Source organism: Electrona antarctica, assembly GCF_951216825.1.
Source record: "Electrona antarctica genome assembly, chromosome: 21".
Classification (NCBI taxonomy): Eukaryota; Metazoa; Chordata; class Actinopteri; order Myctophiformes; family Myctophidae; genus Electrona; species Electrona antarctica.
The window spans coordinates 29,858,554-29,873,982 of NC_136802.1; the positions used below are offsets into that span (position 1 = coordinate 29,858,554).

Genomic DNA, 15,429 nt, shown 5'->3' on the forward strand with positions numbered 1-15,429 from the left:
AGAATATTGTGTAAAAAATGTCTTCTGTAAAATGAAAAAAAGTGAAACTTTCATATATTCTCAATTCATTGTGCAATTTGTGCATCAAGTTTTGTTTTAATCTTGATGATTATGGCGTACAGCTCATGAAAATCAAAAAATCCTATCTCAACAAATTAGAATATTTTATGAGACCACTATAAAAAGGTCGAGAAATGTCGACCATCTGAAAAGTATATTAATGTATGCAGTCAAGAGTCAATACTTGGTCTGGGCTACTTTTGAACAAATGTTCCCTCCATCCATCCGACCTGACCTACTCTCAGACAAATAATATTTTCCTCCCTTTGTTTTCCAGTCCACTATCCTACCGGCACTGTCTTTGAAGATGTCTTCCAGTTTCATTATCAAACCAGCAGGCTACTCCTGCCATACTGATGCATTACATGCTATATTGTCTTAGCTTTACTTTGTTTAAACGTCCACGAAAAATCTCATGATGTAATTTTGTTCTTAGATAAAAAACAAAACAAAAACAAATTAACCATGAATAAAATAATTCATAATGGTGTTGGGACCTGGAGCCTGACAATTGTGTGTGAGTCTAGTCAGTCTACTTCTAGCCTCGGAGAATGCAAAAGTTAGTTTAATAGTGAATTATCACACGATATGTGACAAGATGACAAACTGGTCTATGCATGGTTTTTCTTTTATTACAAAAGTGATTGGCAAACATTATAACAAGTTTTACAGAAAAGGATTTCACAAAGGCTATAATGGTGTTTTCAAGTATTGACAACAGACTCTCTTTTTAGTTACAGTATGTTGGAACTGTCAACAGAGCACCTGCGCCATCTATTGGTGAACTTAAAAAAGAAAAAAAAAACACTACTGAAGGCCTGCAGGCTCAGCAGATTGGCCTGGATTCTGTCAGTATATCCAGAAAACAAAGCATGGAGAAAAAACGTTTTTAATGTTTTCCCAAGAGGCAATCTCTGCTTTAATGTTAAGGACTTTACCTTTTATGTCAACTGGATTCACAGGTTCAGATATTTTCAGTCCTCAATTCAACTGTAAACTCTCATCAAATGTAAACTCAGAGAGATGTGCATGGGTTGCAAGAACAGTACAGAATGGGATCTTTAAAACATGAACTCCAAAAGTAAAATAAAGAAAATCTGTAAATGTGTTCATTATCCTTTCCATTTGTTTTCAGCACATCTTTTCTATCATTTAATAAATCCTGAGACTGGATTATGAATGAAGCCGAATTTGTACTATAATATTAACATACAGTAGGTGGACCTGTGATGTTTCTGTCCTCCTTTGTAAAGTGATTTATAGGCCAATAAAGCCGTTTCTATTGCAGCACATTTATATGGAATTTTAACAAATCTTCACAACAGACTATTTGGTCCATCTTGGTGCATCCTGATTGGTTAAGACTGGGGGGGGGGGGGGGGGGGGGGGGGGGGGGGTCGTGAGGACCAATTCTCATTGGCTAATGAGAATTGGTCTCTCATTGGTAGTGAAGGTGTGCTGGTAAAAGACGTTGGTATTAGCAGCGTAATCCAAGGTTAACACGGCGCCCGCGCTCTGGGCCCCGAGCGCGGCTCCACCCAGTGCCGAGGACTGCTTCAAAGTCAGGAGGTTGTAGCCACGGAAGCGACCCTTGAACTGCTCAGATGACGCCACTCTGGCGAGGAACTCTGTGAACCCTGGTGAGAGAAAGAAAATACGAAGATAATTTGGGGGTGCAACAGTTAAAATCATTGATTAATAATACATCATTATTTCGGCCATGTTTTATAGGCAAAAACGAATAAGCAATAATTCAAGAAGTCGTGAAACAAGCTCATAACATGCTGCATCACGACACGTTTGAGCTTGACACTGTTGTGCATTTGTGCAATGATGTAAAAATGCTTTTAAGAAATTAAATAATCGATAGTTAAAAGAGATGCAGCGAGAGTGTAAGAGAGGAAAAGAGACAAGACAATTGAGTCCGAGAGAAAACGAGCAAGAAGAGCGGGAAAAAGCATACAGTAACAGTACCAATCACCATGGTCCCGTCATGTGGATTCAAGACTAAATGGTAAATAAATAAATGGCAAATGGTGAATTTATATAGCGCTTTTATCCAAAGCCTTGTGCATTACATTCACACATTCAAACACAGAGGGCGGAGCAACCCGCGCAAGGCAACATCCTGCACATCAGGAGCAATTAGGGGTTCAGTGTCTTGCTCAAGGACACTTTGACACCAACTCTGGGGGGAGCCCAGAATCGAACTGGGAACTTCGATCGTGGCTCTACCGGCCTCTATACCTGAGCCACTGCCCCCTCATGTCACTAATACATACTGTAGTACTGCTCATACTGTATCACCGGCACATAACCAAGTATATGAATGAATGAATGAATATTTTATTTTCGTGTCCAGACAAATTGACCCATCCCACATGGGATTATCAGACACAGCAACTCAAAAAACAAACAAAAAAACAATAACATTCAATAACAGCCATATGTCCATAATACAATTAGTTATAAGTCACCCTTCGCCTCCTATCCCATGCCCTATAAAGATACTCTGAGAAGGCAAAAACATGGTGAAAAAGAAACTCAACCACTGCCTCACTCTCGCACTCCACCAAGTTCAGATCAGGATTGTGGACTTTTTCAAACAATACTTCTCTCAGTATAAATCAGGCTTAATCATTTTACATTACAGTGCATGACTATGAGACTACAACACTGACTGACCTGGCTTCAGAAGATCCCAGCTGTTCCAAACTGCTCCGACACAGAGGATGGGCAGACCCTGTTCTCCACTAAGTAGAGACTGACGGAGAGGGAGAGAGAGAGAGAGAGAGAGAGATAGATAACCATCAGTGGTGGTTTAGCGTCATTCCCAATCAATTATCGCCAATGCAGTACACTTGAGGTAAAAAATTGGGTTTATTGATTTGTTGACCAGGCCATACCCTTCCTAGTTTAAAGAAACCATAAACCATAAACTAAATACTGCCCTCTAGTGGACGGCGGAACACCCTTCACTTTTGGGAAGAAGATTTATGAACACAAATACTTCAAGTCATCAACCTGTTTCAAAGGAGTATAAGTGTTTTGATAACATGGTCATTGTTGGATTTGCATATATTTATTTACATATTCAGTTTTTGTCTCGTTGAGATAAAAACCAACAGTTGGAGGCCTGTTCAAGAGACTGAAGGAGAGCCTGAGCGTACTCCAAGGTTTGACTGATAAGCACAATGTCATCAGCTAAATCAGTGTCAGTTAGGTGTTTAGCAGGATGACGAAAGCTTCTTTTAGGGTTTAGTTGGTAGCCCTTATCATTGATAGTATCAATTGACATATGAAGAACATAAACAAGGGTATGGCCTGGTCAGCCTGCAATCACATGCATAAGATAAGATCTGGTCATCTCAGCTTAGTAAGAGGTTCAAAGTAAAAAATATGTAGGACGACCGTCGAGCCGATTCTACTCTATGGCTCCGAGACATGGCCACTTTCAAAGAAATTAGAGAAACGGCTGGATGGCACTTACACCCACCTTCTAATGAGAGTGCAAAATCTCTCTTAGAAGAGCCACACATCGACTTCTCTAATATACGGCAACCTTCCCCGTGTTCAATAGTATTGATTATATATATATAATAATAATAATAAAAAAATAATAGAGTTAGCTGTTTTTTTCCCGACAGCAACGTAATTATGTATTTAAACTAAGAACAATGGCTTATCGGTTATTCAATTAATAGAAAAAGTAATTGATAGAATGATTGTCATGAAAAAATGTATTTGTAGTTGCAGCCTACTTTAGCTCACCTCTTGTGCATTAGGTAAGACTGCTTCCACATGCTTTGCCAGGACACTTCCTGCTTGAGTGAACACATACTGGCATAACGAATCACCTGCTGCTGCTCCTGCAACACACACACACACACACACGCATGTATACAGTACATAAAGATGCACATGCAAAGATGCACATGCAGATCATTTGTCCCTGTTGCCATTTTTTTTATTTTTATAATTTAACGTGATTGTCTTGTATTATCTATTTAATGCCTCATGGTTATGTGGTTACTGCTAGCTGTAATACCCTCTGGGGTAATAAAGGAGATAACCTTGAACCTTGAAACATGTGCACACATTGTATGTTTTAATACTCTTCAGGAAATTGAAATAACCTGTGTTCCAAGTTCCAACGGATCTAATGTAGTTATTATTTAGTTACTAAGCTTTCCTTAATACTTTTCATTGGTTCAAATATTTATAAAACCCACAGACAGACTTTTCAACCTGGTGTAGCCATGGCATTACAGGCGAAAAACGAAATACATTCAAAAGTAATTAAAACAGCAGATCTACAAGCTCACAACGCATTGCATCGTTGTGAGCTTGTAGGCTGGCTATTATCGTTACTTTTAATGACACTGTCACACGACGTAGGTGTTTTTGAGTGGTGCAAGTGCAACCACTCCAAGGAACAGCAATGTCCCTATGTTTAGAGTACCAACGCTGTAGTACGCTGTGGCACCACTCACTTCAGACTCTGATTTTAATTTTAATTCTTTACAAAAAGATATGGAGATACAAGGCTTTTGCCGAACAGCCACGATAAGTGTGAAATTAATTTGTAAAAGTACAGACCAATCACATGCTGTACTTATCCTGCTACGGTATGTTTCATTTTCACCAGTGAATGTTCCCATTTTGTCCTGTGAATCCATGCATTTAATCTGTACTTGTACGTGTTCCCCTGCTCTCTACAGAAACCACCAGGCGTGAAGTAATGCATTAGCCTTGTGTAGCTAAGTAATGCATAGCCTGGGTTCTAGCCTGAGTCGCTGCGTTCCGTTCATCTGTTTTGTCACTCGCTACGTGGCGGGGTAACACAATTAATTAATGGAACACAGCGATTCAGGCTGGAACCCAAGTTAAGTAATGCATACCTTCAGCCAGTTTCTTGCAGAAGCCGGCAAAGTGAGACTTCTGGAAGTCTCTGTAGAGGTGGGTCAGCATTCCCATAAGATTTGACACCTGAGAGGGAAGGGGAAACACATGAGAGTGGATTAGTACTGCAGAAAAAACTACATGTTTGTAGTCTTGCATAGTCAGACAACTATATTCCAATAGAGTTTGCTACAAATCCCGAAAAAGCCTAGAAAGAAAATTGTCATCTGCTCGTCATTTCCGTTCACAAAAATATATTTTTTAAATATCTTAAAACATATTTTTGAATTCTAATTGCTGGCATAGTAGGACAAATATTGTGACGAACGATGCGACTACACACCTTGCACGGAAAAGTTGAGCATATTTGATGTCTCTAAACCGCTAGAAAATGGGATAGGTGGTGCGATACAAACAATGGTTTTGTTGGTGATGCTTCTAGGTGTGATTGTCACCTTACACACGCACTCCCCAAAGCGAAACACAATAAAACTCTGATAATCGTTCATGTTCAGCTCATAGCATGGCTGACCCGGTAGATAACAGACTTGCTTGTGAACCCACTTTAGACCTTTGCTTTGACATTTAAAGAGTCAAGTCCCAGTGACATCGAAAAACGGAAAAATTCATAATTGGGCTGATTAGCTAATAATTGTCAACTGGAGGCGTATGAAGTAAACATTTTCCTTTTGCTGGGTGCTCGGGTGGCACAGGGGGTAAAGTGGTGACTCCACCGCAAATCCATTCGGTTTGGCCGAGCGTCTATACCAACACATTTGTGTTCATGTGAGAAAAGCGGGAAGGGTGATCTTTGTTGCTGCCAGTACTCCTACAGGAGGAATAAAAAAAATACGGTATGGCGGCTTGACTCATGTGTCTGTTACCCACGCCCTCACCTGGAAATATTCCTCCATGGCCTTCTTCACATATGTGATGTCATGAGGAGGCAGTACCATGTTGTCGATGGCATCAAACACCGTCTTCACCGCCAAATGAGAGATCCAGAATGCTGAGAGAGGAAGAGGGAGAGAGGGAGACATTGAAAGAAAGACTGGTCAATAATAATACTTAAGATACATGTACTGTATGTAGTCGCTTTGGTGTTTCTAGCATGATTACCTGATCCTTCATCGCCCATCATGTGACCCCAGCCCCCACAGCCGACCTGAGAGCCATCAGGATTGACCAGCTTACAGTTAGAACCTGTCCCTGATATCAAGACTATTCCTCCTATTGACAGACAGACAGACAGACAGACAGACAGACAGACAGACAGACAGACAGACAGACAGACAGACAGACAGACAGACAGACAGACAGACAGACAGACAGACAGCGAGAAAAACAGTCAGAAACAGTGAAGACTGATGCAGTTAGAAAGGTTGAGAGTGCTGATAATACTGACAGATTAAAATTAATATCCCATTAAACCATAAAGCTGGGAGCAATGCACTGTCATCAGTATTACACAACTATAAAAGCCAGATCAAATAAGGTGAAGTGAGCTGCTTTCTCAGGCCTAGCCTTCATTTAATAGCTAGAGCATTATTGAACAAGTATAAAGAGAGGGAAGTGTCCTTGACATTGCAGTTTTATGAGAAAACAGCAAAAAAAACTGCAATAAAATATCAGTAAAAAAAGTGTTACTAAAATATAATTGTACGAGCATCTAAAATGTTAATTGTGTAAACGTCAAAGTTTATTCAAATGAAAGCAAAGTTTATTCCAAACATAAATTGTGAGCCCGCCTGGGGAGCCAGAGCCTCTGGTTCCATTCCAGGCCAAGCCAACAATGTGTCGATGTGTGTCCCCCTGAGTAAGACCCTTAACCCCTAATTGCTCCCGAGCGCTGTAGAATGGAGCTCACTGCTCCTAGTAGTTGGATAAATGCAGAGGACAAATTTCACGTATGTGGCTGTGCAAATATATACGTACTATACATCGACAACAAAACACCATAAGGAGTCGGGACTATTCTATGTATATCTCAGACTTCTTGTGGCCAGCCAATCATCTTCGTCTATGACTCCAAATGTGTGCAAGGCCTAGCCTACTCAGAGCCCCATTGATTCTACTACAAAATGAAAGTGAAATAAAACATATGTAAAGTTATGTTTATAAAACACGAAATGTTTATAAGACATATGTAGGGAAAAAAATAGCTGAGGTACTTTTGTGGCCTACTGGTTGGTAGTGAGTGTTGCACAAGAAATCTGGCACCGATTGGTCCTTTTTTCGAGATTTGTTCTGGACACACAGAGAGGCCGACCCTATAGAATAGATGCTAGACTCCTGAAGAGCCATGCTCTAAACTAAACATACTGTTGATTACCGTGCTTGCTGGCGGTGGCCATGGAGCCAATGGCATCAGTGGTGATGAAGTAGTCGCGGCTGAGGCAGGGAAAACGTTCCTTCATATCCAGAATCAGTTTCTCTATGGCGTCTTTCTGCTCTCCTCCGCTCAGAGCCATGCCCTGTGCATGCACGCATGCACACACACACACACACGTACGCACACACACACACACACACACACATGTCAGATCAAGTCCCCTTAACCAGATTAACCCAGGTTTCAGTACCATTTCTCATGCATCTTAAACAACACACCAATAGATAGGTCCAAGAAACATCTAGATATATAGATCTATGGTTGTACACAGTTGGAAGGGGAAAAGAATCAAGACAAAATGTTTATGGCTGGAGACATCTGATGTTCCCTACTACTAGTCTTCCTAGAGAAGACAAGCAAAACTTAATCTCTCAGTCAGTCAACATAATTATCATAAAGATAGACAGTTTGACTGACCAGTGAGTGTAGTGGTGTGTTTGGATCCAGACCCGCCTCCTTCTTAGCCCTCTGGACCATGTCATTAATGGTACTAGTACACTTATCCACCCCCACACACTGGAACACGCACACACGTGCGCACACACACACACACACACACACACACACACACACACACACACACACACACACACACACACACACACACACACACACACACACACACACACACACACACACACACACACACACACACACACACACACACACACACACACACACACACACACACACACACACACACACACACACACACACAAGATTCTTCTCAATATTCAGCCAAAACAAAAGGAAATGTATAGCTGAAATGATTGAATAAATCCTTTCCTATATACCATATCCCTCTCACTTCCCCTCCTGTTCACCCACCCAGTGGTTGGTAGAGGGTCCATCAGTCTCTGCCAGGATCTTCCCATCTGCTGACACCAGCGTTGCTATAGAGTGGGTCCCTCCACTGAGTTATTGAAGGAATATACAAATGAACACCAAATGTTAAAAAGGGGATTTTTAACTAATACAACATTATAAAAACACACAAACACAAGACATATAAATAACTTTTTAGAGAGAGATCTAATCTAGACAAATGGACAGAGAAAATAAATAGCAATTATGAGTCATGTAATAACATAAATAATATACAATATAATAACATCAGCAAAATGTGCATCACAGATTATGTGCTTGTATAGTCTTCTACACTCTAAACTGTCGTCAGGAAGACTTGTCAGCTGACCAGCTGTCATTCAGTCTATCAGTCACCATTAGACACCTACCTATCATTAAACAAAGCATATTGCAAAATGCAAATGCAACAATACCCTCCTCTGCCCCGTGACAATAACCTGCTCATTCAATTAAGTAATTTAATGTTACGTGTATATATAAAGCACTCTCTCTCACCCTTCAATGCCTCCGAACACCAATGCCATTTTCTGTTCCTGTTTTGAATTCAATGGAAGTAGAAAGTCTAGCTCACTAGACGCTGCTCATCTCTCGCGATAGCGAGCTGCTTACTGGTGGTTGGATCGATTCGACTTTTTGTGGTTGCTTTCAGATCCGGTTTAGAGTGGATACGGAAACCGTCTGTCTGCGTGTGCGTTGTTCGCGTTGTGGAAATGACCGGATCTTGAGACTGAACAGTAGATAGAAACCAACCATACGCACAGACAGTCTTGAACTTGTCTGCCATTCGTAGTTCCTGCCGCTAGAGGGCAACAACTGCCTACACTTTGGTACAGCGACTGCCACAGTACAGGTGTGAAAGAAAGAAAGAAAGAAAGAAAGAAAGAAAGAAAGAAAGAAAGAAAGCATATAAATGGAATTGAATTGAAGCTGATGAATGGTTTCTCTCTCCTGATTTGACATTGAAATTGGAGACCCACCTGAAAATGTATTTTCTGTTTACTTTTAAGAGTTGCAGAGATGGATTTAACCTTGAGGCTGTTTGTTTACTGAACAAACACTCTAGATACTGTACATTACCAATGATTATTACATGGCTTGGTTGAATGCTTGATTCTGATTGGTCAATCGCTTAATTCAGCGGTGAGTTATCTCATGATAATGACCGCTCCGCTGTATAATGACCGCTGCCTAATCAAACCCTCTGAGCACCACCAGCTGCGCGGCTGCGCCCGCTTGATTTACTGCCGTTTCCAACATAACAGCCATGTAAACACACACACTACTGACACACAATGTAATTTACAGCTAAACATTGCTCTTAAAAATGTTTTTGAAAACATTTGAGCGAGAAATAGACGAAGCAGCTGGACCCGAAAATGGATTCTATTTGATCTATTTGAACTCACTTCCTTGTTTTCCGACAGTGCTTCAGCCCTGCAGCTGGGCAGACTCAGCCAGCGCGAAGTTATGGAATACTTTTTTTGTTGTGTTTTGGATCAATGGATTAATTTATGTTAGTTAGCCATGTAATAAGCGGGATATAATTCACCTTCAGGGAGTGTAACCACCTCGGCTTCGCCTCGGTGGTTAAACTCCCTGTCGGTGAATTATCTCCCGACAATGACCACCTAGCCAGATATTATCCCTTACTTACGTTCAGAGATTTTTATAACAAAAACACTTTACAGTTTTTCACGATTGTTAACACACAAAAATCGAAAACTTGGCACAATTTGCACAACCTTCACTTCATGTACCTAATTGCTCGACACAATTTGCACTACATCACACTCCCTTATCTGCATTAGACTTTCCTTCTTTACACTCTGATGTCAATTATACATTACCTTGTCCAAACACTACACACAATGTTCAGTTGTTGCACACACTTCTCACATAAAATCTCAAAGCATCAACCTACAACACACAAATAGTCAAATGTCTAAACATTCAGATCTGGTGAGCAATTTGCAATCAGGACTGCAGCATAAAAGGGACTTGAGAGCCTCTGTTTTGTTTTGTGAACAATGGAGAACCTTGAAGAGATAGATTGACAACCAGAGAAGGAGAGGGGTAAGAGTGAGAAGAGGAGGAGGAGGAGGTAGAGGAGTAGGCGGACAGAGAGAAGGAGGAGGGAGAGGAGGACAAGGAGGAGGAGGGAGAGGGAGAGGGAGAGGAAGAGGAAGAGGAGGAGGAGGAAGAGGAGAAAGAAATATATCTAATGAGATTCGGGCAACTGTGGTTGACCATAATGTGCTCAATCACGGTTTGACCATGACCAGAGGGTCCAACCCAATCTCAGCCACTACACAGTTGCTGGCATCATTAGAACATTTTTCTGTTCTATTCCTTCCACCTTATTCTCCTTTCCTGAATCCTATTGAGGAGTTCTTTTCAGCTTGGAGGTAAGGTATATGAACGGAACCCACAGAGCCGGGTCACACTGCTCCAGGCCATGGAAGAGGCTTGTGGCGAAGTGAGTGTTGAGGCCTGTCAGGGTTTTATGCGCCACTCCATGCGTTTCTTCCAACGCTGCTTGGACAGGGAGAACATTGCCTGTGTGGCAAAAAAAGAAAAACTTTTTTTCGGCTGCATATTTGTGTGCTGTTTTATGTTTGACTATGAAAAAGTAGGCCTACATACACGGAGTCATTTTACAAAACGAGAAATGGCTCATTCTCCAGAGTCATTGTCATTCATGTGTGTTCCGTTTCTATGATTGTGCTTTCAAGTTTTCACTTCATTGTGCTGTAAATACTTGGTAGTGTGCAGCAAATGCTTAGTTGTGTGTACTCAATCAATGGTATGTGTGTGTCATTTGAAAATATGGCTGTGTGTACCAAATGAAAGCACGAGTTCCATTTTGGGAACAGTTAAAGGGACACTTCACCCTTTTTGCAAAAAAATATATGTTAATGACGTTTAGAAGCTTTAGAACACTTTCCTGGGGGTCTTTATGTGTGTAATATGTGGTTTTAGATATTTTAGATTGTAGCAGTGAGCCCAGTGTCTCTGATGTCATGGACACTGGGTTCACTTCCTTCCTGGACTACAATTCCCATAATACTTTGGTACACTGCTCCTCCTTGTGGATAGGGGGAGGGCTGTCTTACTGAGACAACATGTAGTCCAGGAAGTAAGTGAACCCAGTGTCCATGACATCAGAGACACTGGGCTCACTGCTACAATCTAAAATATCTAAAACCACATATTACACACATAAAGACCCCCAGGAAAGTGTTCTAAAGCTCCTAAACGTCATTAACATATATTTTTTAGCAAAAAGGGTGAAGTGTCCCTTTAAGAGATTTGATGGCAAAGAGTCATCATGGAAAAGGAGTGTCAGGGTTTAGCATTTTGTGTGTGAGGTTTTCAGTTTTGTGTGTGAAAACAATCGTGAAAAACTATAATTCATATGATTAATGTGTTTTAGATACTGAATGCTGTAGTATGCCCACTACATACTACAATCAACATTGTGGCTAGTCTTATTCATGAAAAAGAAAAATGGATACACTAAAAGGTACAAAACATGGTCCTCCACCTGAATTTGTGTCTGTTCTCTCGTGTTGTGTTGTGTTGTGTTGTGTCATATTTTACAGGTGTTGTGTTGTGTTGTGTTGTGCCATATTTTACAGGTGTTGTGTTATGTTGTGTTGTGCCATATTTTACAGGTGTTGTGTTGTGTTGTGCCATATTTTACAGTTATTGTGTTGTGTTTTGTGATGGTGGGAGACTGAGAGGCCCTCCCTATACTCCCACAAAGGAGAAAAAGAATAGGTGTGTGCATTTCTGAGAGGTGCTTCAGCACACTGTAGGCTGCAAAGAGAACAGCCTACTCAATCACGCACGCACGCACGCACGCACGCACGCACGCACGCACGCACGCACGCACGCACGCACACACACACACACACACACACACACACACACACACACACACACACACACACACACACACACACACACACACACACACACACACACACACACACACACACACACACACACACACACACACACACACACACAGAGCTCGAATATGTCTCATGTTACAACAGTACTTGACACTGAGTTGGTGGAGGAGAGGATGATGTATGGAGTGGGATAGAGGGAGCTGCTCATGAGAGACTGGGAGAGTGAGAGAGGCATGAAAGCTGCCCACACAGAAACCAGCCAACCCAGTACAGCTGGGGCTTTGTTGGAACAAGACAGAATCAGTCTAAAATCAATGCCCATGGCCAGAGACGCCCCTCCAAGCCGAGAACAGAGTGGCATTCCGACTACGTGGCTTCCGCGTGCGGTTAGGGTTAGGGACAGGGTTAGTAATTTGTGGTTTAAGCCACTGGTTGTCAAACCTTTTCATGTCAAGGACCACCGAATTTATATATTGAGTGACCTCCAGAAGAGAAAAAAATATATATAAAAATTAAATTCAAAATAGCAGATCGACAAGCTTGTCAATCGGCTATCGGCACTTCGGCAGCTAAAGCTTTCCTCACGATAACAGAAAACAGGACAGCCGCTCAGGAGCCCTGAGGGACTGCGGTCAACCATATGGGGTTAAAGTGGTTCATGGAGGAGCTATAGAAGGCCACTGCGTCACCATCAGTTTGGGTCATGGGGGGCACGAAGATGCATGGCAATTTCCATAGCATTACAGCCAGTATTTTTACTGGGCATTGTCTTGTCTCAGTTCCCCACCACCAGTGTTGGGCAATATTACTTAGGAGAGTAATATGTTTACTTTACTTATTACTCCTTAGAAAAAGCAATAATATCACATTACTTATTACTTGGAATCAAGAGTAATATAGTTATGCATATTACTTTATATTACTTTTCACCCGTGCACCTTCCACCCGCAAAAGAGCACAATCTGTTTAGCCAGCTCATTTTACAACTGTATCCAATTCATTGGAATAAGAAGTCTCCAATCAGCCAAACAATAATTGCAGGATAAAGAATAAAGATATATGGGCCTGGGCCGTGGCAATCCAGTCTGGCAGTGTGCCGTGGGTTCGACTCCCGATCCCGACGGCCTTCACTGCATGTCATCCCCCCCATCTCTCTCCCCATTTCCTGTCAGCCTACTGTCTGTCCCTCCATGAAAAATATAAAATAAAGGCGAAAGCCACAAAAAAACCCATTAAAAGAATTGCAGGTTATAAAACAAAAATAGTCAACAGTCTCTCATCAGTCCTTTTCTGCTGCATATTCCACATTTGGAATTGCACACACATCTCAAAACGGACAGTATATATTGTATGTATACATAAATACCGGTAACAAACAATAAAATAAAGCAACAGTCTCTGACCTTTTTGAGGCTAGTTGATTTGGGGCAAAAAAAGGATGGGCCGAGTATATTGTGGAACATCTTGCTCCATTAGCATAAGACATCCAATGTAGGCCCACTACATTTCTGCACGAGGGACGGCCCCACAAAAAAACCAAACCCAAAAATCGCACACACACATGTGCCCTCTTCTTGGGTTTGGGCCCCTGCCCCCTCAGTGCTCTCTGCACGGGCCTGTTCTCTCTCTCTCTCTCTCTCTCTCTCTCTCTTTCTCTCTCTTCTTTCTCTTTGTCTCTCACACACACAAACACGCACACGCACGCACGCACACGCGCACGCACGCACGCACGCACGCACGCACGCACGCACGCACGCACGCACGCACGCACGCACACACACACACACACACACACACACCATAACATAACATAATGTGTGTAAGACACTAGGGGACGCTAGGCACCGGTAGCTGAATTAGTGTGTTGACCACATGCTGGTCTGATGATGGAGGCCTGTATGTTGCATAACACTCTGTCTCTCTGCCTCCCATCAACCGTTCTCGCCAAACACAAGACATTTTCTAAATGGCAAAGACATTCAAGAAGGCGTTCAACCACGCATATAGCAGGAACATTTGGATGACATGTGGGTGGGCGATGGATTTGGCTTTCCTCGTGGACATAACACTGAATTAGATGAATTTACAGCTGCAACGGAAGTGAACAATATCGGTCACAATGACATGAAACCAGTCGGTCGTGGAGCTTCAATCTCAGGCTTCATTTTGTTACCGGCAGGTTACAACTTACAAAGCATAGTGTAAGCAGACAATGCTCAAAGTGCTGATTACAAACGCCTCAGTAGTATACTAGTATTATTTATACTCTATCCTGCCTTTTCTATCAGTTGTTAGGTCTGGCCCCCTCCACTCCTCATCTATTTCTGGCTATTTGGCAAACCTAATCCTTGGCTGACTGGTCAGAACATATTAGAACATTCAAGAACACGGCAACATTCTTTTTTTTAACATAAGGTACATCTTAAAAAGCGCTCACTCTTGAGTGCGCTACTCTCCCTCTGCCAACCTGGGGAGAGCCCCGAACTGAGCTTGATGCTTCCTTCAGTGCATGAGGAGTGAGCAGGCCGCTTCTTATCGTGTGGAAGGAACACAGGGGGAAGCATTCGTTTTACACGAAAAACACTCCTTGGCCTAAATTCGTCCATATAGCCACTTGCCCAAATGTGCCCAAATGTGCTCGTCACATTTGTGATGGCGGCTAAGGCCGTTGTTAGCCCAAGGAGTGTTTTTCGTGCAAAACAGCAAAAGTAATGCTTGGAATGGATTCATAATCATGAAAACCCCTTAGTTTGACATGTCACATGCTACTTCAAGCATAATGAAATTTGGAAAATGTTGCCTTTATATGTTGTCTATGGTGTGTTATACAAAAATGGCCATAACCTTTTTTTCGTGATGTTTCCGGCAGAGCAGGCCTCTTATTCTGTGGACACAAATAAAAAATTCGGCATGACATCACAGGTCCTCTCAAATTTTGGGCCTGTGGCTCCCCGGCTATGGTGTCTTTTTTGTTTTCTGTGAGGCGTTGTAAGCTTGCAGATTGGCTATCTTTGGCGAAAGCTTTCCCGGCAGTGCGGATGCTCGGGTTAAAGTGGTCAAAAAGTCAAGCTGAAGATGGATTGTTCAGCTTCTCAGTCGTGGCAGACGATCACCTTCTTGCCTCTTTTGAGAATTGCATATAGTAACCTATAGTAACCTAAACGTAAGTGCCTGCCAGTGGCAGTTAAGTTCCCAGCGCCAACTCTGACACTATGGGCCGACACGGCACAGAAGTCAGTTTTCAGAGTTCAATTTCATGCTATCTTTCCGCAGACTGACTGATTTATTTTT

The 15,429-nt window shown here is 42.0% G+C and overlaps 1 protein-coding gene across 1 annotated transcript; it reads right to left on the reverse strand.

Moving 5' to 3' along the window:
• Positions 1 to 669: 669 nt before the first annotated feature.
• nagk (N-acetylglucosamine kinase) lies at positions 670 to 10,193 on the reverse strand. The gene is made up of 11 exons (XM_079490785.1): positions 10,069 to 10,193; positions 8,717 to 9,057; positions 8,183 to 8,267; positions 7,772 to 7,870; positions 7,295 to 7,436; positions 6,082 to 6,192; positions 5,859 to 5,971; positions 4,962 to 5,049; positions 3,832 to 3,929; positions 2,746 to 2,824; positions 670 to 1,697 (listed from the first exon to the last, which is right to left on the reverse strand). The coding sequence occupies exons 2-11, from the start codon at positions 8,743 to 8,745 to the stop codon at positions 1,474 to 1,476; spliced, it is 1,068 nt and encodes a 355-aa protein (XP_079346911.1). The 5' UTR covers positions 8,746 to 9,057; positions 10,069 to 10,193; the 3' UTR covers positions 670 to 1,473.
• Positions 10,194 to 15,429: the final 5,236 nt, after the last annotated feature.